This window comes from Eschscholzia californica, unplaced genomic scaffold (assembly GCF_041429995.1).
Source record: "Eschscholzia californica isolate CP2 unplaced genomic scaffold, dmEscCali1.0.p SCAF_3, whole genome shotgun sequence".
Classification (NCBI taxonomy): Eukaryota; Viridiplantae; Streptophyta; class Magnoliopsida; order Ranunculales; family Papaveraceae; genus Eschscholzia; species Eschscholzia californica.
Genome location: NW_028238420.1, coordinates 45,558,241 through 45,584,205, shown reverse-complemented (window position 1 = coordinate 45,584,205; position 25,965 = coordinate 45,558,241). Strand labels below are relative to the sequence as shown.

Sequence of the window (25,965 nt, the reverse complement as noted above, 5' to 3'; positions counted from 1 at the left end):
ATTGTTGCATGTATTGGACTAAGTTTGGTAAACGGTCTGTTACAACGTCTAGCGATGCTTTATAAGCATCTCCTGCCATTTTCCCTCCGTTCAAAGCTTCGATAGCTGCCTGTTGAGCCTGTAAGACAATGGTGTATACCTGATAGTAGAAAGCGTGAGGATCGACAAATAAGCTTTCGACGAATAAACTAAAACCGTGTCGTCACTCCGATTGATATCAACCTTTTCACCACTTAAGAAACAGAAACCCCCTCATCTATAAAACGTTTTAGAGTTTGAAATAGATAATCTTTAATGACTAAACAACTAAGGGAAGAAGCTTTCGTAGAATTAAGCATCTTAGTGGAGAACAAATGTAATCAAAATTAAACACATATATAAAAAAAACGTAAGTAAATACGTATATAAAAAATTAAAACTATTTACAAGTATATTGTCTTCACCTTCTTAATGAAATAGTATTAAGTTGATAACTTGTCTATGTGATGATACCAACACAAAAGTATATAAAAAACGAAAAATAAAAAAAATTAATACTATTTACAAAAAAAATTATTAAGACTATTTAAAGTAAATACGTATATAAAAAAAGAAAAATTAAAACTATTTACAAGTAAACACATATATAAAAAACGTAAGTAAATACGTATATAAAAAATTAAAACTATTTACAAGTATATTGTCTTCACCTTCTTAATTAAATAGTATTAAGTTGATAACTTGTCTATGTGATGATACCAACACAAAAGTATATAAAAACGAAAAATGAAAAAAATTAATACTATTTACAAAAAAATTATTAAGACTATTTAAAGTAAATACGTATATAAAAAAAGAAAAATTAAAACTATTTACAAGTAAATACGTATATAAGATAAATGTAAATATGTATTATAGCGGATCCATCCGATCTTAGAAAACGTCTGAAAAAAACTGTTACGAAACTACCAAGCAGGGATGTAAAAAAAAAGAATTAAAACTATTTATATAAAAAACATATATTAAAAAAATTAAAAAAGATTTACAAGTATATTGTCTTCATCTTTTTGATTAAATAATATTTAGTTGATATGATGATCCAAAATTCCTCTTAAATTATGAATTAATAATATGGCAATCTTACTAAACCCAAATTACCTATTTTACCAAAATTAAGGACCTATTTTTTCATTGATTAAGTCAAATCTAGAATGTAAAATTTAGGTTAATGTTATCTAAGTAAAAGTGGAAAAAAAGGTGGCTAATATACGGACAACTAATTTTCTTATATGGACAACACTTTCGGGCCCGGTATGTTTGACTGAATTGACTTTAATTTAATAAGGGGACAACTCTTTAAGGGAAATGCTAAATGTACGAAGAATCTTTGACAAGATTCTTGACAAAATGCCATTTGAACGGTCTCGATCAAAGTCAAACTTTGAAAAACTTTGATCATTTTTTGTCTTTTAGTGAAAAAGAGTCATTAAGTCACAAATTTTGTCAAGGATCTTGTACATGTAACACTCCCGCTCTTTAAAGACCTAAATATTAATCCTAATAAATCTGAGGACCATTAACAAATACAATCCAACCATTAGGGTTTGGCAACCATTGTTGTTTCTTCATCTTCATCAAGACACCACTTCCTCGACTAATCACCACCACCACCTTCACCTTCTCCGAACGCCCGACCACCACATACTCCTACCCGACCACCACAAACAAACAAGCATTCTCAATCTTTAACTACAAAGTTCGATATCATTCTTCTCTTTCTCTCTCTACGACAATAAAAACTTGAGGAACGAATTAATTTGTCAAGAGAAAAATGGATCATCAGGGTGTTAATGCCATTGTTGCATAACTATTCATCCAAATTAATGTCTCTAGTTCAATTAATTACTTTGATCCACTACCCTTCTCTTAGTTTCGGTTAAGGTTTATCTCTTCAGAGGTGACCTAATTAAGAATATGATTTCATGATTTCATCTTCAATTTGTCAAGGTTTTGAAAATTCATTAAATTCACAAAAGATTACTCTATACTCATCTTTGTATCATTAATGTGACTTAATTAGATTCAGATCTTTTCCCTGTTACAAGCTATTGAACATTTCATTACCTTTATCAATGGTTTACTATTTAATTTATCTTGGAATGATGTTTACATGTAAGCAACAATTCCCTTCTCTTTTGATACCATAATCAACAATGTTTCTTGTTTCATCAAAAATAAAAATGCTTCTCCGAAAAATTTCTCCGTTTAGAAACTTGGGTGTTGATGATGAAGATGAAGGAGTAGAAGAAGACCAAATTAACTTAAGATTTATGAAAAAGAGAGGGAGGTGTTAAAATAATACATCTAATTCGGAAAGGACTTGAGTGAAAATAATAGAGGGTTGTCCCCCTTAGAAACTAGTGTCCATATAAAAAATTAAACCTTTTTGGTTGTCCACATAAGATAGTTGTCCATATAAGAAAAAGGGTTGTCCACGTATTGGCCACAAAAAAAAACACTCCCAAGACAAATATATGATTCCCATCTTTTTTTTTTGGAATCTGATAACTTCATTGATAAGGCAAAGCCAAGATGGATCACAATAAGAAGTTAAAAGAAAGAACAAAGCACAAAGAAGTAACCCTATGCCCACTACCTATGGAGGAGGCATCTTAGTTTCAATGTGACTTTAGTGGTTCCACCACTATCATGAGTTCATGACCCCATTACCACCATACGGTTCCCTTGGTTGAGTAACTAACTTTGAGTGGGTCAAAGTTTGTAACCGTTTCTCCACCATGGACTAGAGTGATCGGAAAACTTCCATCGGCCGTCGGTCGGGATCCTTCTCCCATTGTCAGTCCAGCATCTTCCTCCATGAAATCAGAAGCTTGAGTTTGAACATGATGGGGTTGGACATGAACAAAGGACCATACCAAATCAAAATCATGTTCAGTCGTAGATTTGTCTGCTTCACACCTTTTGACCAAGATTTTATCCTCCCTAATGATCTCTGGGGCTTTACATGTGACTAAATCCACTTCTCCTAAGCTTTCTAGATTTGCAAGGAATTGAATATATGCGTCCTCTGTAAATGTATATGGATATTGGAGATTCAACACACCTCTGTAAATGAAGAGAGTTTTGAGTTGTTGAAGAAGTTTCAAAAAGTTTTCCATGAGCCAAAAGTATATAGAAAGAAACCAAAACATACTAGGGTAAAATTGCATTCCCCAATTTTGCATTGGTATTCATCAACCCTTTTCGTGTGCTTTTTTTTTTGTTGAGGTCTTTCAGGTGCTTTTTGAGGCACCAAAAATAAAAATTTAAACGTTAGACAAGTTGGTGCTATTGCTTTATTACTATGTATATCTAGATTCATATAAAATTTAGATTGAATGAATCTTGACTCACGGGCCAACAAGTGGCAAAAACACATACTCGTTTTTCTTTCAAAATTACACTTTTGATTCTAAGGCTTCTCTTATGTTTTGCAGGTCTAAAAACTTAACTTGAGACTGTTAGATCAAAAAATTTCAAAGCCCAAAGGGGCCTATCAAAAGAAGGTGCCTCAACTTTGCCTTAATGCCCTTCATCAAAAAAAAACTTTGCCTTAATGGAGACACCTTTAATACTCGTAAGGACGACCTTTTAAACTTCCCAAGACCAAATTGGCATTTTGCAGAAGGTCAAGGGTAAAATCGTCATAGATCAAGTTAGAGTCGAAAATTTGATCACTATATTTCATTTGTGGGCTTGTAGAATCAAGGGGCTCTTTGGTCATTTACAAAAAGTAGTTGAAATCAGCTTACTTGTCATAAAGAAGTTGGAAGGTAGAATGGTGTATATATATGTTAGTTTTTCTGTTGTTGAAGACTGTATGTTAGTTGGTTGCCTACTCTTATAAGTACTCTCCATCAAGCATTTGTTAAGCACATAAAAATCACTAACATCCCATCTTGGTAACGAAGAAACTCACACATTCATTTTTCAATATTAGGTTAATCTACTTGAGCTTATACATACTCTTCAAACATGAAATATTTGGCTCTTCGGTTGATAGAAGATCACAACCACCCACTTCTATAGTTATATATTAATTCCTTATGGAGCATATGAGTTTGATAATCTACCTTTTTTTTTTTTGTTGAACTAGTTTGATAATCTACCTAAGACTATAATGTGCATGACTCTTAACCTAAAAGGTTAGTTTATTTGTCAAGTGAAAATACTCAAATAGTCATGAGGGGTCTACTTGGTCTTCGGAATAAGATTTAGATAGCTAAATTGTTTTCCTAAATTAAGAATCCATTGGGTCGTAATTTATTTTGTATATATATTCTTCTTGTCGTAAGTCTATAGATCTTTTTAATTGATTTTTAACGTTGATTTCAGATAAGCAAATTATCAAGGTCGCGACATTGGGGTATAAAGAAAAATATCTGGGGAATAAAGATTTAGCCCATCAAAATTGATTTACAGGATATATTTATTTTTTGGTCCAAAAACTCACATGATTAAATTTTAACCCATAATCTTCATCTCTTCTCTCTTTTATTCTTCTTTGATTTTCATACTCTAATAGAATATTTTGAATAGAATTGAAAACTCATATAGGTTTAGTTCATATTTGACTGTTTTGTTCCTATCAAACAAAGTTATTCAGAAGCTAAAACTCACGATCCCATCAAACCAGTTAATAGAAGAAACTAAAGAAAACGAAACTTCGATTGTCATAAAAAGTAAAAACTAAAACTAAGATTAGATTTGACTTTTTTTCTATTTACATTTCAAAATTCATAGTTGTTAGTTGTTACCAATTTCCTAGAGAGTCCTGGATGTATAAGCCATCCTCATTCACAAAAGCCATTAAAATCGGCATTCAAGCTCCCACCAAACGAACAGAAAATTGCCAAAATCCAAAATGGATCTACAAACCTCAAGATACCACCTTGATTGTACAATTCAATTGAATGTCAATTGAACGTTCTCCTCGATGTATAGGCTTGGAACGCATACTTCTTGCAAGACCTTTTAGATTATTTGATAGAGCCTTTGATGAAGTTTACTGCAAGATTAAGATCCCAACCTGAAGCTTCCATCAAACTGATGAAGGGTTTTGCGAAATCATGAATCAATTTAGTTGTTGATTCAAAGACATCCTTATTATTCTTATCTAAATCCAAAACTTCTTGCTTCAACTTAAGGATTTCAATCCTCCTTGGATTTGAGACTATAATTCTCGAATATGAAATTCATGAACTTGAAGCTTTTGAACCCTTATGAAAAAGATGAAATCGATTTGTGCCTAGTGATATTCTTGGAAGATTTTTCGATATAAAGAAGAGTTTTCAACTCTGTAATGATTCGATCATCAGAAGCTTGGATTCTTTAGATCATAAGGAATATGAGCTTCTTGAATATAGGTTTATTTAGGAGCAGACACAATATCAAATAGTGAGTATAAGAGAGGGGAGAAGAGAGAAGATGTGTCAACGGTGGTTAGAAAGGTGGTGGTGGGAAGTTGTAGTAGTGAAGGTGTTAGAGTATAAGGATCGAGATCCGAAGATATCCAAGATCAACCGTCCAAGATATATGAAGATGAGACGAACCGACATCAAGAGATCCGACGATCAAGATGAGTCCAAGATATTGGAAGATATGAAAGGCACCGAAGATATATTTAGGATATCTCTTGTAACCATTTAATAGTAATATTGAGTAGAGATCATATTGTTTCCTAGTTTAATTAGGAGAAACTAGGAAACCCTAAATCCTATAAATAAGAGATAGATTCTAGGAGTTTAAGCATTCAATTACTAATCAATCATTGTAACGAATCTCCACAATTATGGATAATAAAGTATGTGTTATTCATTTCAGTTTATGCCGTTCTGGCTTTCTCCGTAGATGTAGGTCGTGATTATTCGACCGAACCACGTAAACTATTGTGTTATTCATTTCAGTTTATGTCTTCTAATCAACCAACTAACATGAACTTTCACAGAAGGTGATAGAGAAGATGAAGATTAGGAGATAATATTTGATCAAGTGAGTTTTTGGACTAAAATAAAGGCTTTTGGTATAGGAAGAACACTATTTAGTAAAGGCAGTGCATTGAAAATGTCAATTTATGTATTTGCTCTTCCTTTACCAGATTAGTTTAAGGAGGGCGTTATAAGGATCATTTAATAAATAGTGCCAAAATAGAAGGATTTAGATAAAAATTAATAATAAATCTAATTTTTATTAACTTATAGTTTCTCTCACATGAACAACCAAAACCCTAATATCGTCACTACTATCGACATCACCATTAGTATTAAAAAACTTGCAACGTTTACTATCACTATAGTCTTAGTTTCGAGCTTTTAATGATGCCTCAAGATCTCATGGATGAGGAACCACCGTCAATGAAGGAGGCAACCTACATTAAGAAAGAAGATCTCTATGACTTAAACGTAGACATCGACTTAAATGAAACCATCGACTTAAACAAAGACATTTATAATTAAGAAAATATGTCTCAGGTAAGGAAATATCATTTTCTTGTCTTTCTCTATGGTTGAACATACGTTTTAGGGTTTTAGGTCGCTTTTTCTCGTAAAGAATTTTCGGTTGGATCGACTGAAAAAAAAACAACAAATGTCGTTAGGGTCGGCTGAAAAAGACAACAAATTTCAGTCATAATGGCTGAAAAAGATGACAAATTTCGGTTGGGTCGATTGAAAAATATAACAAATTTCGGTCGGTCCCGCTGAAAATAGTAATAAATTTCGGCTGAGATGGCTGAAATTAGTCTGTTTTTTAACCGCTCTGGCCGAATTTTTTTTAAATTTTTAGTTGGTATTCATGAATTTTTATTTATGCTAAGCGAAATTTCTTTTATGTAAATGTCACTTATATATTTTTCGAGTTACATCCTTGTTTGTATTCTTCATTGCAATATTGATACTTGAAATCTTCAAAATTACTTAGTTAGTGTTAAAACCCTAAAAATCTATGGAGAAATCAAGCAATAACAAAAATTACAAACTCTCTAAGGAGATGGGTGTTGTGTTAGTCATCTAGGGTTTAGGTTTCTATCTCTATATCTCTCTTTTTGATAGAATCAAACAAATTTAGGGATTTTCTCCTTTTCAGGATGTTTATCTTCTCTCTCTTTGATTTGATCGAAGGTTTTAGGTCGAACAGGGTTCTCTCTTCTCTCGAAGGTTTTTAGTCGAATAGGAGGATACTCTATTCTCTCTCTTTTGGTCCAAAATAGTTTGATGGGAGGGACCAAAGTATAAATTTGAGATATTTAAAAAAAAAAATTATCCCTCCCTATTCTAAAAAGAGTGCTCTCCCTATCTAATGCACTGCCTTTGCTAAAAAGTGCTCTTCCTATACCAAAAACCAAAAGAAAATAGGACTTACTTATTACTTAATACTAAAGTAATGAATATTAACCTAAAAGAAAATAGAACTTACCTTTTTTTTTGATGAAATAAATAGAACTTACCTACTAGTAAAAGTAAAATAAAACAAAACAAAACTTGCCTAAAAATTTCTTAATATTATTTACCTAAAAGATTTTACGGAAGTCATTTAAAAGATTTTAGGGTTAATTCCGTTGGGTTGTGACCGACTCACTGATTTGTCCCATAAGTAATATAGACTTTGTGGAGCGGGCACAAATGTTACGGCCCAGGTGGTACTATCCACATTCGGTACGTCCACGGAACATGGGACACAGCTCAGTTGGTCTAGCACTCAGTTGAACACCCAACACATACCGAGTTCGTCCCCACCTACTCAATTCCTTCTTTTGCCAATAACCATTGGTTGGAGTGGTAAGAGGTATAATCTTCCATCTTAGAGGTCAAGGTTTGGAGGCACACGCCAAACATTTTAAAAAACAAAAAAGAAGTCCAAAAGTCCACGACTCCACGGGTTGCTTCCTAATCGGATGCAGGATCTTCGGGTTTTCCCCACCGCGATACAGCCCATACTACTCTCTCGTATTAATACAAAAACCCCTCGCAGATCTGAGCAATCGTTGGTCCTAATTTTTACAACTCCGGTGAGTTTTCTTTACTTATTTTTCAAGTTACTTCTTTACCTTTAATCTATCTCAATTTCATAAAGATTTTCTCTAAATCTCAGTTTTCGTTCACAAAGATCTCATTATAAGAAGTTATTTTAGCTAGATCTGATGATTATTTAACTTGTTTTCTTGGGTTTTGAATTGTATAGGAACTCTTTCTTTTGTTCGACGAAAAGTGAGGCATTGTTGAATTCTAAAATTCTCAAATATGGTATTGTTTCTTTTACTCATCTTAATTGTTCTTATGTTTTTCTTGCATGAATTGTTATAATAGGTTGATATTGGAACATGCAACTGCTACATATACCTAGAAACGATAGCCGGTGTTTAGTTATAAACTTTTGATGTTGATGTAGTGAGAGAGTAACCCTAAAAGTTATTCATATTTGTAATTGCATATCTTAAGAGAAACAATATTAGAGGTTACCAATGTTTCTCGGCACCCATTGATTATACAACTTCTAGATTTAGATATAAGTATTAGTGTTGCTACGAAGTAATAATCAATGCTTGGAAAAACAACCATGAAAAAGACAAACGTATTTTATGCTAAGGGGACTTGTTATGCTATGGTAGTGAACTTTTCTTTGTTATTTTTGAGTTGTTCGGCAACAATTCCGAATTTATTCTATGGTAGTAAAGTAGAAAAACTTGTTATGCTATGTTTTTACATAGTTGATGTCATTGTCTTTCAAAAAAAAATTCTTTGTGTTTTACGCATCGGGGTGCGCCTCGAGGCACCGCCTCGGCTTGTGAGAGTAAACTGCCTTGAGGTGTACAAACGTATTTTAAAACCTCGGTAATAATTAGATCATAAGTGAAGGTGTTAAACAAGATAACTGGGATTGATTTATGAAAGCATTGTATTGTTATTGGGAGTTGCGACACAACCCAACAACTCACCCACTAGCTATAGATAAGTTCAAATTTGGGTCGCTTGTTTTGAATGACCAATCAACTCGAAGAATCTAGATCCAAACTTTCTTAAGTAGTGACTTGTCTAACTAGCGGGCTAAATTGATGGGTTGTTTAGCATTTCCCACTGTTATTACTTTGTTTTGTGTTTTTCCTCATAAGTTAAACTACAATCTGTTCAAAGAAACAAACAAATTCTTAACTAAAGATTATAAATATTAAATATGTTAATAACTATCTTGTTTCTACTTCTGAATAGGTGGTTCTAGCAGCTTCAATCATAAGTAAATCCGGAAAAGGTGAGGTTTTTACAGCGAAAGGAAAGTGTCAAGTTTGTCATTGCCTGTTTTGACTTTTTGTTGCTCGACTATTTTTAGCACCTTTTGTTTTCTGCTTTTTAATTTCCATCTCTTTGAAATTTACTTGTACCGGGGCATATTGGAAATCCATCTTTTGGCTAATATAGTTAACAATAACACAAAAATGGGAGACGAAGTGTTCTTGCCCCTTTGGGTACATCACCTATTTAGGTGTTAGTACTTGTAGCTGGTCCTGGAGAAAACTTTATGTTCCTAGTATTACTTAGATCTTCTTTTGGAAGTTAAGTTTTGGGTTCTTCGACATTTTGTTTATTGTCACTTCATAAACTGACATGAGTGGAATTACACTGATCCACAATTCACATTTATTTCTTGCAGCACTTGTTTCGAGGCAGTTTGTGGACATGTCTCGTATAAGGATTGAAGGGTTACTTGCAGCTTTTCCCAAGTTGGTTGGTATAGGAAAGCAGCATACATATGTTGAAACGGAAAATGTGCGTTATGTTTACCAACCAATTGAAGGTCTGTATTTGCTTCTCGTGACCAACAAGCAAAGTAACATTCTTGAAGATCTGGAGACCCTGAGATTGCTCTCCAAGCTGGTATCCACTTTGTTAGCTTTACCTGCTTATCTAAATTTTACTTGGACCCGATCCAACTTTTTCTAAACTAAAAGTCGTAAAATCTCCAGAAAGGGTTATTGAAGTTAACCTGTTGGTTTTCAAAAACTCAATTTAATTCTGACATCAAATATTTGCATCCATCCAATTTGAGACTGGATCCTGAACTTTTACTCTTTCTCTAAATTTGATGCCCATGAAATAATTTACTGTAGTCCGAGAAGTGAGTTAATTTGAACCGTCTGCTAAAAAGTCCTTTATATCTTTATATATATATATAGATATATCTTTCAAGTTTAACAATTTTTGGTGTAGCTATATCATCATATTAGTTGTCTGACTAAGTTCTGGGTCATGCTTCTACATTTACCTTTCGTAAACATATAGTTCTCTGAGGGATTTCAAGTTGATTCCGTAAGTCTATTCAGGTTCCGGAATATTCTCCATCTTTAGATGAAGAAGGAGTCTGCAAGTCAGCTTTTGAGTTGATTTTTGCATTCGATGAAGTGATCTCCCTAGGGCACAAAGAAAGTGTAACTGTTGCACAAGTTAAGCAGTACTGTGAAATGGAAAGTCACGAGGAGAAACTGCATAAGCTCGTAATGCAGAGCAAGATCAACGAAACTAAGGACGTTATGAAGCGTAAAGCAAGCGAGATTGACAAAAGCAAGGTACTTATCAACTTAGGAAACTTCTTGAAGTTATTCCTGTTTGTGGGGTCTTTGCGATTCAGCGCGTCAGGTTTCAAGATCTTTGTCATGCTTTTAGCTTTTGCATGTGACACTTATTGTTGACTTTTACGAGTCCACAATCTGCAGATTGACAAGAATAGAGGTGATAAGGGAGTATTCACGTCCCTTCAGTCTATGGGTTCTTTAGGAAGACTTGAGAACAGCTTTAGCGAGACGAGCATATCTAGTGGTGGAGATGGTTTCGGAAGTCGATCTGGGTTTGCAGATATGGATTCCTTTTCCACCAAGTCAAAAGGTATATACCTTTTGTATGAGTTCCTTTCACTATTGTTCATTGAACTAGTCCTTTCACTATTGTTTAAGTTCGAAAATTGTGTAATTGTGTTAGAAGTGATCTCTTCTATGAAAGGTATTTAGTGAATAGTTGTAACAGGATAGCATCTGCCTATTGTTGAACTCGTATTGAGAATGCTTCATTGCATGCTTGTTTGCAAGTTTTATTGAATATAGTTTTGGCAAAATCAGGGCGTCCATCTGCATCTGCTGCTGCTCCTCCAAAAGTTGGCATGCAGCTTGGTAAAACAAAAAGGGCAAACCAATTTTTAGAATCTCTAAAAGCTGAAGGTGAAGTTATTGTTGAGGATGTGCGACCAAGTGTTAGTCAGTTGAAAGCAGCTGCTCCAGCCCCAACTGATCCAATCACTTTGACAGTTGAAGAGAAGCTTAACGTGACACTTAGACAAGATGGTGGGGTCAGTAACTTCGATGTTCAGGGTACTCTGTTACTTCAAATTCTTAATCAGGAAGATGCACTAATCCAAGTTCAGGTACTCTCTCTCTCTCTCTCTCTCTCTCTCTCTCTCTCTCTCTCATATAATATAATATAATTGTTTTATGTCTTGTTTTCTGGATCTATTCCTAGTATCCTGCCTAAGTCATTTGATTTGATTCGCGGCATTCGCCCTTCACCCTTGCAGTATATTATGAATGTCCAGCCTTATGGTTACTCTTGCTTGTCTTATTTCAGATCGAAACTGAGAACAATTCAGGCATCATTTTCAAAACCCACCCTAATATCAACAAGGAGTTATTTTCTAATGAAAACATTCTAGGACTAAAGGATCCAAATAGACCTTTTCCAACCAGTCAAGGTGGTGATGCTGCAGGTGTTGGTCTTTTGAAGTGGAGAATGCAGAGCATGGACGAATCTATTGTGCCACTTACTGGTAGGTTTTGATTCATAGCTTACTTTCTGTTCATCTTTTTATTGTCTAATGTTTGTTTGTCTATTTCTATTTGCAGTCACCTGTTGGCCAAATGGAACTGACGTAAGCATTGAATATGAAGCGTCGTCTATGTTCGATTTGCGAAATGTCATTATTTCAGTACCTCTTCCTGCTCTTCGAGAGGCACCAAGTGTCAAGCAGGTTGATGGGGAATGGAGGTGAGGGTTCACACTTTACTAAATTTACTCTTTTCTGTATGGATTACGCTAAATACTACTTTAGAGTTCCGTAATTATCATAATTATGCCCGTGAATTTGTGATTGTATACAAAAGTAGAAGCAAAGAACAGCCTCCCCAGTTTCTATAATGTACTAGTTTATTAAAAATTTGCAAATGGGAGGAGATTTATAGGTCTTTTTCATGACCCGTTATTATGATTAATTACTTCAGTACTTAACTAGTTTTCGGCTCCAGGTTTGATGCAAGAAATTCTGTCTTGGAGTGGTCAATTCTTCTTGTTGATAACTCAAATCGCAGGTTAGTCTGATGATCTGCAAACTTTTCTAATTTTCTCCCGATTGTATGTTCTGGTTACGTGTAACTAATAAAGACACTCTCTGATATCTATTTTTTCACTGGTAAATCTTGGCAGTGGATCAATGGAGTTTGTTTTACCTCCAGTCGACCCTTCCGTGTTCTACCCCATTTCCGTCAGATTTGCTGCTACTAAGACATTTAGTGACCTGAAGGTTTGTCAATTTTGACTTAAAAGTGATATGTTATTGACTTATTGTTAGTTATCCTTTCTCCACCATCATGGATATGCATTTAAACCCTCAAAGATGAAAGACGTGCATATCTCTTGAAAAACATGCTAATACATTTGACTTGCATATTTTGTGAGTTCCGAGTTGATTCTGTTGAAGGTTTGAGCTCAACGAAAACCCACCGGAACAACACTACAGTACATGTTGATTATCTGAATTTTTGTTTCTTCTCTATATTTCGTCTGACCCAAGCATCTCATAACGTCAAATCAAGTTTATTAGACAGAACACAATGAATTGCGGAAGTGATCTTGTTTTTTTTTCTTTTTGTGTGGCAGGTTGTTAATGTTTTGCCTCTAAAGGGCGGGCCACCACCAAAGTTTGCTCAGAGAACTCAGCTGATCACAGAGAATTATCAAGTTGTTTGATTATTCGATTGCTGTGAGTTTATCTTGACCAAGTGAGTGCATATTGTGCATGATAATATCTATTCTTATAATCATTCCTAGCTGTATTTACTTTCTTTAATTTTCTCTTTAAGACATTTCAGACAATACATTGTGACAACATTCTGAAAATTTTGAGAATAGCAAATATACATAATATTTCCGTTTTCGTTATATATACATTAGATGGATATGTCTATTCTTTTTAAAGAGTTCTTCTATTTTTTGAGTTGTACTCCAAGATGCAGTGTCTTCAACTCGTAATGATTCGTCAATTTTAAACCGTTTGAATCTGAATTGTTTGACAAAATAGACTCAACATCAATTCAAATCAACTACCCAAACAAGTCTGCTATAATGAGTCAGACGAATGATCCTCAATTTGTGACCGGCTAGAAAATTTGGCTTTGGCTTCCATGTTTATCTAGCGCTTCGGGTACTATATTTCAAAGAACATTAGATGCTCGGGCGTTCTAGGTACTATATTTCGAAGACTATTAGACTAAAGGACTGGCTCGGGTCTGTTAAAATAAAAATATCATGCAAAGAGCCCTATGTGGACAGTGGCCCATGACTTATCCATGGAGGGCTCAACTGTAGTTGGGGTCTTGGGGAGGCCAGGTATCGGGTGACGGCTGAAATATAGATATTCTTTTTCAACAAAAAAAAAAAACTCAAATTCTCATCCAAGTAATAGAAAGTTAAAAATCTATAACAATGATCCTCTATACTATTAATCAGATATACGAATTTATGGATCTAAGATGATCACCATATGAAAAATATTTTTAATAGATTTATAAAACAAACACATGAAATACTTAAAAATGTTACAGTTATCAGATTATCATCATCCTGACTTGGTTGAACAAAGAAAAGTTACAGATACAGGAAAAACATAAATTTTTTATATGTTACAGTTGTAAGATTATCATCATGGTGACTTGGTTGAATAAAGAAAAATTATAGGTCTAAGAAATACAGAAAAGTTTAAGATTGGTTGTTTGCTTTATCTTTTTCCAAAAATCAGTATCCTGAATCAATATTCTTCAACTTCGTCTCTTGGATGATACGGGGTTTCAGTATTCAGGGCCGGCCCCAGCCCAAAGCCACTAAAGCGGTGGTTTTGGGCCTCCAATTTCATAAGGCCTCATGACAAAGTATTTAAGTTATGTTACTGCTTATGTTCCAAATTCAACACTGAAGTGTAGTTGGCAAATTGGTCCATATCCTTGTTTACAACCGAACTGACCAGATTCGAGTAGAACTTGCATTGAGGGCCCCAAAATTGAAAATGGCTTTGGGCCCCATAAGTTATGGGGCCGGCCCTATCAGTATTAAACGGGTTTCAATTTTTAATACTGCATCATAGTTTGTTCATCTCTCAATAATATAAGTTGATGGATAGTATTAAGTTCTCTCTAGTGGTGTTTAAAAGCCCGACCGCCTCGAGACCGACCCGTAAGACAAACGGTCAGGTTGACCTGGATTCCTTCCCAGTTTTGGACTGGATCTTTGTTTTGAACTCGACGACCAAAGCCTGACTCGACAAAAACCCAAGATCGATCCCTTTTTATTCCTTCATTTTTTTTTCTTGAACTTTCATATATTTTGGAAAAATTATATTAAAATCTCTTTTTAACTAATAAGAATCCTTAAGTTTAGCAACAATCGAATAAAGATTTATTTCTAAAAGATCGTTTCAACAAAGTCATTCTTGAAGTAATTTTCAAATACTTTTTTCTAAACTTATTTATGTAAATCATGTCCTATTAATTATATACCGAAAATCATGTCTTTTACTGTATTAATTATTCTCAAAATCATGCCTTATTAATTTTTCTTACAATCATGTCATATTAATTATTCTTAAAAAATCATTCCTAAAATCATATCCAAAAAATCTTTCTTAAATTTATTTATGTAACACATGTGCTATTAATTTTATTTTGTTGAACTACTCCCATAATCATTCTCACATTTTCCCTCCAATATTATTCCTAAATTTATTAAAGTAAATTTTGTGTTATTAATTATTCTCAAAAAGTCATTCCTACTAAACTTTTTTTTTGGAAATTGACTACGATCAACGATAGTCAATACATTTGGCATTTATACATCAAAGATGTGATAAGTTCGAGACCGCCCATCCAAACTCTTACAAGACCGGGCCTATAGCCCAACTAAACTATGGCCTAAAATCCAGCTACATCATTTATACTCTAATAATCTCAATTAAAATAACCAAAGATTTCACCTTCTTTGGAATTTGAACCTGAGACCTTTAGGGCTTTCTAGAGTTTATGTCAACACGTTGGAACCACTTAGGCTACCAATGGTTGACTCCTACTAAACTTATTTAAGTAAATCTTGTCTTACAATCTCATCAAAAAAAAAAAAAATTGTCTTACAAATTATTCTCAAAAATCATTCCTAAATATTTTTCTCAAAAATCTTTCAAGAAAATTATTCCTAAACTATTGATTTATACATTTCAAAATAAACTATGGATTAAAATTGGGACAACTTTACAACAGTTTTGCAACACTTTTGTTAAAAATATTGGGATTTTAACCAAACAAAATACAAATATTTGGGTTAAAAAAAAAGTATAACTTGTTTCAACTAAAAAAAGAATTTCATGATTATATTTTGTTATTTTAGAATTTTAATAATTGGTTTTTTTAAAATCAGAGTTGGCGTGGCTCAGGTCAAGTTCTTACCCCGGGTCAGGTTCCAGTATCGGGTTGGCTGGGACCCGTAGCCTGACCGGCCTTTTCAGCACCACTATTATCTCTCACACTCTCTCTAACTCTTACAGGCAAAACATGAGGAAAGCTTAAAACACGACCAACCACATGAGGAACGCAGGCATCATAAGGGTTTCATAAGAAATCGTAAAACACGACTTGCAATCTCGGGTTATACGGGCTGAGATTTGCGATCAGGTTTATAGCTCGGGTGAAGGAATTGTAAGAGGAGCTCAAGGCCGCCCACAAGAAATAAAGGGGTTGCACATGCATTACCCATGTTAGGTTTCAGGCTAAATGATTTCATGTCAGGCTCGGACGTTCTGAGGCGAGTTTTGGGGTTCTGGGCTAAATTTCCACCTCTAGTTGTTGGCAACTGCCGGCCATCATCGATGGCTTTAAACAATTCACTTTTCATTTCAGTTTTCTTTCTCTAATATGACAACCACCCCAACCACCTACCTTTGGATAATGTCTCTCTCGAAAATCCCTTAATATGTTTTGTACTTGAAAGTTTATTTTCGTATTTTCCCTGATTGCGGACTTTCGATTAATTTAATATATTTGGTTGATCTTTGCCAATTTTGAGATTGTTTTTTTTTTTTTTTATGAATTATGTTGTTTCATTAATTCAACCGAGTTTTACCAGAGAGCTCATTGTAAAAAGTTTAAAGGCATGTGGAACATGAGTGACAGATTCGAAGTTCATGGTCAGAATAGGCTAAAACCAAATCCAAATTTATTTTTTAGATATTTTAGTTTAGTGTTTGAAAAAATTTTGAATTCATTAAACTTTTCAAAAGTGCTTATTGTCGATTTTTAAGTTGATTTGGTCCGATGTTAAAGTGATTTGTAAATAGTAATTGATTTTCTAAAATTTAAAAAATTCAAGTGGACTGGACCGTCTAGTGTCTAGTCAGAGAGCCTAAACAGGTCTCCTCCGACTCGAGCGAGTGTGCGACCAGTAAGAAGGATAGTCCGAGGGCATGCTTACTTTCTGTCCGACTAGACAGTCCCACAAAAATGCCCTATAGAGTTTTTGTGTCAAACTGGATTGAAAGCTGAAAGAGAAGGTAAAAGAGATGATGATGATGATAAGCACATCTGAGGTGTCTCGAGGTGGGTGCGCACGTGCATCTTACACCACACACACAACCCTACTACCCCAGTGTTCCCGATCCTACTATCTCTCTAACTCCGCCATTCATTTTCCCTCCATTCCAATAATGGCAGCAAAACCCAAAATTGGATGATTGTTGGAAGAGAAAGAGATCCAATTCGAGCTTAACGTCTTCTTAATTCTCATCACTTTTAACTGGGTATGTTTTATTCATGGACAATTTACTTTTCTCATCACATAAATTGCAAACTTTTGATGCCCACTTTAACTAAACTTGATAGTTCTAAGCTCAACTCTGGTTTCAAATTTACCCTTTCTTTTTCTTGGTTTCTGTTTAATACCCAGAATTATATTTCTGTTTTTTAATCTAAATCTAGTTTTATTTTGCTCAATTTTGGAGTTTAAGTTTCAAAATTAGCTTTTATTAGTCTAAAATGTCCTAAAAATCTTCAACTTGGTTTGGTTTTCTTAAAGTGGGAAAGGCTTTACTTTCTTTGTCTAATTTTGAAAATCATTTGATGCTAACTAGACCTTTGTAAGGTGTGATTTTGGGTATTCAATTGTTAAATTTTGATCTTGGTGGAAGAAATCCCAAGTTCAAAATGAGCTATCTCTAATGGGAATAAAAGCGAATGCTCTTCCATTCAAGAACAAAGCTTTTACTATTCATTGATCTTAGGGTTACATTTTTCAAACATTTAGATTCAATGGGTTAAGCAATTAGATGTGAATGTTTAGTTTATTCCTCTCTTTTTGAGGGTTTTGCTATGAGTGTTTTTCCTAAGCAATTAGATGTGAATGTTTCATCTACTAAAATATAATAATGTAGGAGCAAAATGGCGACTACTTCGAACCAAGGACTTGGGTTGAACAAAAACGATAATGGTATCGAAGTTGAGACCTCAGGTGATTGTGAAATTATAAAAGACGAGATTTTAGATAACTTGGATTGTTTTTCGGGTGAGAATGATGATGGATTACTCGAATTGCCTATTGAAATAGAACCTATCGATGAAGAGCCTTCAGAAGAATTAGAACCGTGTATCGGAATGGAGTTTGAATCCTCAGAGGAAGCTAGGGAGTTTTATGACAGGTATAGTATTCGTATGGGTTTTACCATTAGGAACACTCGAATTCGTCGTTCACATAAAGATAACTCAATCATAGGTAGGGAATTTGTTTGTTCGAGAGAAGGGTTTCGTGCTAAAAAACATCTTAATCGGGAAAATCGACTTCTTCCACCACGACCAATCACTAGAGAAGGGTGCAATGCAATGTTAAGGGTAGCCGTGAAGAATGGGAAAAAATGGGTTGTTTCTGGTTTTGTAAGAGATCACAATCACGACTTAAACCCGAGCAAGTTACCCACTCGTCGATTGCATAGAAGTGTTTTCAGTGAGGTAGTTATATCAATACTATATCATTGTCTGTCGTAATTTTAGCTTATGGTGGTGTATATCATTCCAATAAAATATGGGGCAACATTCCATTTTGGATGATCATTTAGAATTATATTACAAGTTATGAGAAGGGTTCATAAGTTTAGCTTCACATGTATCCATGAAATAGCGTCAAAAGTAAAATCGTGAAACCACGAACCGTTTTAGGATTTTAGTTGGTAGAATAGTAGTATTACTTATTTATGTAGTTAAGCATGATTAGTTTCTAAAAATTCGACTTGTCTTGATCAGACATACTACTGACCCATTTCTAGTAATGTTGCGGTTGAAAGCAAGGATGAGAACCTTGAAGAATTTGTCAAGTGTCAAATCATATAAAAATGTTCAATCTTGTCGCTCGACAGATATATACTATAACTTATGTTTTCGTTCTTACTTTTTTTCAGGATGAGAAGGATAAAAAAATTCGGGAACTGACTGTCGAGTTGCATCGTGAGAGGAGAAGGTCTGCATCATATCAAGAACAGCTACGTTCGATTGTGAAGGATATCGAAGAACATACTCAAAATCTTACATTAAAAGTTGAGCACATAGTTAACAGTGTGAGAGAACTCGAGTCTGAAGAAAAGGATTATTCAAACGACCGAACCTTATACTGTGAGTAACTTAATGTCAATAGTTTTGTTGTCGGTTTTCTCTAGAAGTCAGCCTCTGTCAGATCTGAAGTTATCTTGAAAACTATTACTGCTTAGGGTTGATAATTTTAGTTCCAAACTCTACTAGATTTCTATTTCTTTAGTTCAACGATCCTCAGAAAATCGATGAGTCGATGTGTTAAGAATAGTACGAGACCTTATGTCCTCAACTTCTCTTGTTATTCGGGTCAAATGACTCACTCGACTCCATGAGTTTTACTAGTTGTATGTAAATATCAGTTGTTTTATGAAGATGTAAGATAAAGTTGTGTAAACGAGATCGGTAAAAGAAAACATAGTGAGATCACCATGACAAAATATGCAGGAGTTCTGACTGTGTTTCTTCAAGAGAATGGGGGTATTCTAATCCAAGTTCAAGAATAGATAAGAGTAAAATGTAAAAAAAAAAAAGGCGATCAGTATGTCTTCACGTTTGATTACAGTGAAGAGTCTATCCGACTTTTCTAACCACAACCCAATTTCGGATCTCGTTATATGAATCTGATCTGTCTGAATTTGAATCATCTGAGTCAAATGGGTGTAAAATCAACTTAATTAGCAATTTGAATGAGTTAGACATCACAAATAAGACGAACACAAACTCTCTCAAATCCAATCTATTTTATTAAATCTTTGTGGAAAGACATAAAAGGTGGTTCTTTCTTCGTAAAAAAATGAAAGAATGACCGAAACTCAAGGTTGAACATGGACCAAAATTTGTCATAAACGTCCATAGGACATTCTGGATTGAGAAAATAATCCATCTTCGAGGGAAAGTTGACTTGAAAATTTGGCCAACTTTCAGCTCCTCTATGTGATTGTTTGTCCTTCAATTCTCTTTGGCAAATAAAAATAAAGTAGGTATAATAAAGTTCCCATTAGGTTGAAAATTGAGCATCCAAAAGGACTTCAAATATCTTTCTTATAAGTATAATAGTAAGTCAACTAAAATATTACAAATAAACAAGGGGACCTACTCACAGAGTGAGAACCATGACACTAACCTATTATCCAACATAACTAAGCTATCCATCCACATACATGATAAATCCAAGCTTTAGGGTTTAGAGTTCACACTATCGACATATTTGAGTGAACCAGATCCATTTACCGTGGAAAATATTCAAAATCGGCTTTTCTTAGATCAAGTATCAAAGACGAAGTTGCTGGACCCATCAAGAGATACACTGTTATCGTAAATATTATTTACAGGCAACAAGGATCCATTACTGTAACCTCCATATTGCCCCCTGGGGGTGTGAATTTCATGTTGGTCTCTTACCAGGCTGTAATTTTCTGCAGGAAACCTTATCTCACTAAATTCTACTTCTCTTCTACCTCGATCGTCTGGCCAATTATTGTTGCTGTTACTGTTGTTGCTGTTGATGTTGTTGCTGTTGTTATTGTTATTGCTGTTTCTGTTGTAGACAGGATAACCTATAAAAGAAAACATAACGAATACAAATAAATATGGGTAATTTGACTTTAAGGAATCCCATAAAGACGAGGAGTCATCTGCGGGTGTTTTCTCATGTGAATCATCAGAATTTGTTTTCTGTGGATTATTTGATTTATAATCTCCCATATCTTTGTTGTTGTTGTTGGCTGTGGTGGTGCTTTAAAAGTCCCCGCCTAGGCATCGCCTGGGCCCCGATCACACGCTAGTCCCCATGTGGCCGCTCGACTAGGGTCAAAAGTTCTAGTCCTTTTAGAGAAGCGAGTAATGCGGCGCCTGAAGCCGACTAGAGCCAACTAGCCGACTTGGCTAGGCCCCGAGTTACTTGTTTATGGGTCAGGTAGGTTTTTTTTTTTAGAAACGAGATTTTCCTAGATCTAGGTTTCAAGGGTTTTCCCTTCACTCCTTTAACAAGAACTAGCTCCAATCCTCCATTGCAAGTAAAGTTTCCCTCTCTATCATTATGTTTTCTTCTCTTTCTCTCTCTAACTCTCTAAGTATGTTCGACCTTGTTTATTATCTCTCTTTCTCTCTCTATACTCTAATTGTTTCTACATCTTGTTCTTATTTCTTTCTCTAAGTAAGTTCTTACTTCTAACTGGATAAAATTAGTTGATTTATTTTATAACTTCCATAATTAGTTGATTTTATTCATAATTTTGTATTTCTAATATATAAACCATGTTTATAATGGTAATAATTTATAGTATATAATATAATAATATATGCAATTATATACATACATATATATATATATATATATATATATATTATATATGTATTTATATTTTAAGTTTAACCGATGAAACCCGACTGGTCCCGTTGTCATCCCGCCTAGTAGCTAGGCCCGGGTCGACCGACTAGTCCCGATTTCCGACTTTTTGAGCATAGCCTAGTAGTAGTTGTAGTGGTGGTGGTGCTGGTGGTTTCTGGGACATAAACGGACGCTGGAACACGGCCGCTGGGGACTGATACAAGGCCGAAGCTTCCATGAAGGTATCGGCCAGGGCTATTATGGTAAGAAAAGGATCCTCTGTGAGTGGAGGGATATCCAGCTGGAAAGTGAGAAGTGGTCATCAACATGGATTTATCAAAGAACTGGCTCAGTCTAGCATGAATTTGCAGAGATAATAAGAGAAAGCAAAGCAAGTAGAGAGAGAAAATATTTGTAGAAAGAGCCATCATGAGCAAGCGAGTAATGAAGCTAGTCAATAAGGATTGGGGAGGGGATAGTTTTATAGACTTCTTGTGGGTGTTGAAGACATTGCCTAATAAAATACCCCTTGAGGAAGATAATATAAAAAAGAGAAGAGGAAACTTCACTTATGTGGTTGGAAATATGAAAAACAAACAAAATTATGTGACCGAATCTATTTCAAACTTTAGTCCAAGCTCTGATCTAACGGTTCTCATTCATACTAAACATCTCCATCAATATATGCGAAAATAATAACGATTCAAAGATGTACCGCCACATATGAAACTTGGTTGAAATTTGATATAAAGGGTCCAAACAATAGAGTTGGTAAGAAAATACTAATAATTTATGCTAATAATATAACTTGACGTGAACAACAATTATTTATCGTCAAGTGAGTATTGAGCCGAATAATGTGGCAGCATCTGATTATAGATCATGATCTGAAGTTTATTTTATGCTAATATAAGTTCACTTAATTGTATTATTTCACTACTTATTCTACAAGCATTTGGGTCCTAGACAACTTTAGCTTTCATACTTTTTTTCAAGTTATAGTCTTTGCTGCAAATAGAGCTATATTCTACCTTAACTGATCTAAGCTATAGCAATTCATTAGGTTCTTTCTTCGCTATCTTCTATCTCACACTTCTTATTCTTAGACTACCTACTGATGGAGTCATGTTGACCCTGTCCCATATCCTTGCTATATCTAAGTAAAAGAGCGACATAGTTTGGCGTTTTGGTGATTTCTTACAAGCATATTTGCTTAGACTTGACCTTTTGAGTCCGAAGGGAAAATGAAGATTACGAGTGCTTACCAAGGAAGAGAGTGAGAGAGCGAGCGCAGGTGGATAGTTTTCATCGATGACGTCTTCTTCTGGATCTGATATGCCGACGGAGGAGATAGAAACCTATTATAGATACGAAAATGACCTCTACGAATATCACCACCTTCAAATCTGAAACCAGAAAATCCATGTCAGTGCTTTTCCACAGTTTTCAACTGGATACAATGTTAATATGTTATATACTAATAACTCGAGAATACCTTTTAGTTTCTGAATTAGATCGTCCGAATGAACTTTATCTTTCTTCTTCTGCAAATTAAAATTGCTCACATATTTCTTCTCCGAGTTATAATCCTCACGATTATCTGCCACGTTGCCATATTTAATACATGTATTTGGACAACTAATGCTGCCATCATACTCATCACTTCCATCACAACAATCTGCAACGACATTTATAAATTTAGACGCGAAGAGAACACGTAAATTTCATTGATTACTCAAGATAACATAAAGAGGGAAAAACACCAACATGAAAGGAAAGATAAATTGTTTGTCCAAGAAGATGAACTCAAGAATACGGAGCTGGGTATTATTCTTGAAGTTACCTACTTACCACATATGAGATCATTTACCCGAGAAGAAAACAATTGCAGAGGCATACTTCCTACGTTTCTGCAGTAAAATTTGCCCATTGGACAAGCCGAAGTACCTATAGTTACATGGAAAAATGTAATTTAGATTTTAGACAACCGTGATTAGAAGAGATCAGACTTGTCATTAAGCATTTCATATCTCGTAAAGAAAATCTGTTGAATCACTAAAGAAGCAAAGGGAGAACTATACTACAATAAGTCTCAAATGCCTCGAAAGACATAATCGGATCGTCAACTTTTCTTTCTCATACAGACTCTTAGTTAGTTGCCATAATCTCACACAAGAATGTTTGGAGCATAAGCTCAAATTGTTCAAGATCTACTAAAAGCTTCTTCTTACCAGTTTTCGTTAGTAATTAAATAGCTAAAATCATCTCAACCAAATCGGAATTCTATCACTCAACTAGACGCTCATGCATTTTCACGATTTTTCCACTAAGCTCACTAGTTGCTACTTATCACTCTATCAGAATCTTCTAATCTCGGTCTCGCCTATCTCATTCCCGACGGTCTCATGAAACTCTCACCGAGAGTTCGACTAAGTACCAAATGATCAAAAGTGAAATTCGCTGAGTTCAAACTGATCTAATTAAACTTAGTACTGTGAAATCGTCAAATCTATTAAAAGGAGACAAGCATATGTCTAGTCCTTTAACCTAAATTCGAAAGCTTTAAGGAGATTTCCACATAAATCTGGCTTATGAAGTTCAATTTGCAATTTTGCAACTAATATACTAACAGAAATACAAAATTAAGGTTCTAAACTGAACACCCAAATATGATAATGATGAATTAGGTTTAGGGTTAGGGTTTTTTATACCAGGCTCATCAGTACCATCAGGGCAATCACAAAACCCATCATTGAGACGGTCTAAAGTAAAGAATTTCGATCCATCCTTGCATTTAATCAGCTTTGACTCAAAATAATACTTCAATTCTGCAAATCCGAACACTTGTATGATGAAATTGAAGTTGTAAATCAATTTAGAGAGAGAAAGAGGGTACCTTGAGGATGAATGCCAAGATAAGGGGATTTAGGGATTGAAGAAACAAGGGAGAGAGAGACCAGAAGAGAGACCAGAATGAACCTCATTCTTGACTCCATTAACAGTTCCTTCAAGTTACTGGGCTTTAGTAGATTCAATTTCTCCTATCGGAATTAAACGACCGACCGGTCGGTTTACGGGCCTAACCCGATCCATATTGACCCGAACTGGGCCGGGCTTATCGGGTCGTTTGGTCTATAACTCATCGGTCATGTATTATGGTCAAACTATATGACCGTTTGACTATAACCCCTATATAAGGAACTTGTTTTAGGGCACAAAGAAGTCTCCTCTGCTGCTGCTGCTTCTTTTCATGTACTTCAATTTTGAGAGGAAGTCATTGTTCTTCAAGTTTTTAGATACTATCTACTTTTAGGTGCTTACATATTTCTCGTGCACATCGCCTTAATCTACAGATAAGTCATTTCTACGCTGATTTTATTTTTGTTATTGCTTTATGATTATTTTGTAGATCATATGGTTAGAATACCACATCATAATAATATTTTTTTTGGGTGTTTTAGGCACCAAAAGAAAATTAAAGTTTACATAATATAGGCCCATAATATATGTATTTAGATTACTCGAGGCACGCCTAGGAAACATCGAATCTTTAGATAATAAAGATTCTTTAAGTTTAAGAGCGACACATTCTTCGTTTGAAGGTATTACCAAAAATACTGGTAGTCACGTGATGAAGAACAAAAAGACATGGTTTCGTCGTGGTTAGAAATGTCTTTCTGTGAACGCCTTTCTTAATTAGAAAAAACAAAGAAAATCAGAGATATCCATGAAATTAAGAAAACGAACGGAATAACCCAAATCTCAATGGAAATATTTTAAAATTCAGATCTACCTCAAATTTGCTGTGAAGATATATTTTAGGTTTTAGATTTAATCCAATTTTAACTTTGCACTTTATTAACAATATATTTTTTAGTTGAAAATAGAAATTACCTATGGTTAAAAGTAGTAATTTCTTTTTTAACTTTGAACATGATCATATTTTTAGTCCCTATTCAAAATCCACATCTAAAAATGCACACATGTCCTAAAAACTTTCTTCTTTTTGACTGGCCCACAATCTTACAAATTATGGTATTTTACAATTAATATTAGGGGAAATTTTATAAGGCCTCCCTAATTTTGTTAAAAGGCCTCCCCATGAACCATTTTACTTGTTAAATTATCACTGAGGGGAGGCCTTTTAACAAAAATGAGGGGGCCTATAAAATCTCCCTAATATTAGATATTTTAATGAATGCAAAAAAACTAAAATTAGGAATGTTAAGGCTTCAAATATTTTATACTAATTAAAATTAGAGACTGAAAATGATTGAAATAATTAACCTTTCCTTTCTAAAAAGATCACAAGAAAGAAACAGCAAAATTGCTACATGTAACAATTTTTAAATAATTCTTTAAAGCTCATAAATTTTGTCCACTTCTAATAAATAATTGTATTGCAATCTTTGGGATTCAAATATTTCATAGTTAAATAGACTCTTAATGGTAAACATAAGCAAAAAGCACACAACAAGAAATTATAAACTAGAATCTGTATGATACTAACATGATTATCGCTAAAATTAGAAAAAAATTTATAACACGAAATTTGTCTTTACAGAAAATATTAGATAAATATGATTTTCAAATAAGTAATCAATATAACTTCTTCTCATTTTTAAGTAAGTGAACAAAGTCAAACTAAACAAATAATGAAATTTCAAAAAATTCCCATTTTTAATAAGAAAATATTTTGCACTAAATTCACCTTTCAAAAAATTCCCCTTTTTAA

General features: G+C 34.3%; 3 protein-coding genes across 4 annotated transcripts; 2 read left to right on the top strand and 1 right to left on the bottom strand.

Annotated features, from left to right (window-relative positions):
• The first annotated feature begins 7,846 nt into the window (after positions 1-7,846).
• On the top strand, positions 7,847-13,229 carry LOC147550809 (coatomer subunit delta-like). The gene is made up of 12 exons (XM_086668835.1): positions 7,847-8,044; positions 8,218-8,279; positions 9,243-9,282; positions 9,682-9,905; positions 10,352-10,594; positions 10,742-10,910; positions 11,141-11,442; positions 11,643-11,841; positions 11,918-12,059; positions 12,317-12,379; positions 12,495-12,591; positions 12,948-13,229. The coding sequence occupies exons 2-12, from the start codon at positions 8,277-8,279 to the stop codon at positions 13,035-13,037; spliced, it is 1,572 nt and encodes a 523-aa protein (XP_086524961.1). The 5' UTR covers positions 7,847-8,044; positions 8,218-8,276; the 3' UTR covers positions 13,038-13,229.
• Positions 13,230-16,760: 3,531 nt separating this feature from the next.
• On the top strand, positions 16,761-19,295 carry LOC147550808 (protein FAR1-RELATED SEQUENCE 3-like). The gene is made up of 3 exons (XM_086672240.1): positions 16,761-17,124; positions 17,755-18,325; positions 18,772-19,295. The coding sequence occupies exons 2-3, from the start codon at positions 17,762-17,764 to the stop codon at positions 18,988-18,990; spliced, it is 783 nt and encodes a 260-aa protein (XP_086528366.1). The 5' UTR covers positions 16,761-17,124; positions 17,755-17,761; the 3' UTR covers positions 18,991-19,295.
• Positions 19,296-19,878: 583 nt separating this feature from the next.
• LOC147550807 (kinase C substrate, heavy chain-like protein) lies at positions 19,879-24,251 on the bottom strand. 2 transcript variants are annotated; one of them, XR_015238289.1, is made up of 6 exons: positions 24,127-24,251; positions 23,942-24,058; positions 23,082-23,177; positions 22,726-22,908; positions 21,369-22,636; positions 19,879-20,636 (listed from the first exon to the last, which is right to left on the bottom strand). XR_015238289.1 is itself a non-coding variant. In XM_086671062.1 (6 exons), the coding sequence occupies exons 1-5, from the start codon at positions 24,224-24,226 to the stop codon at positions 22,536-22,538; spliced, it is 597 nt and encodes a 198-aa protein (XP_086527188.1). In that variant the 5' UTR covers positions 24,227-24,251; the 3' UTR covers positions 19,879-20,457; positions 22,496-22,535. The 2 variants fall into 2 exon arrangements, 1 of the variants encoding a protein (XP_086527188.1); XM_086671062.1 differs by having other exon boundaries at positions 19,879-20,457; positions 22,496-22,636.
• Positions 24,252-25,965: the final 1,714 nt, after the last annotated feature.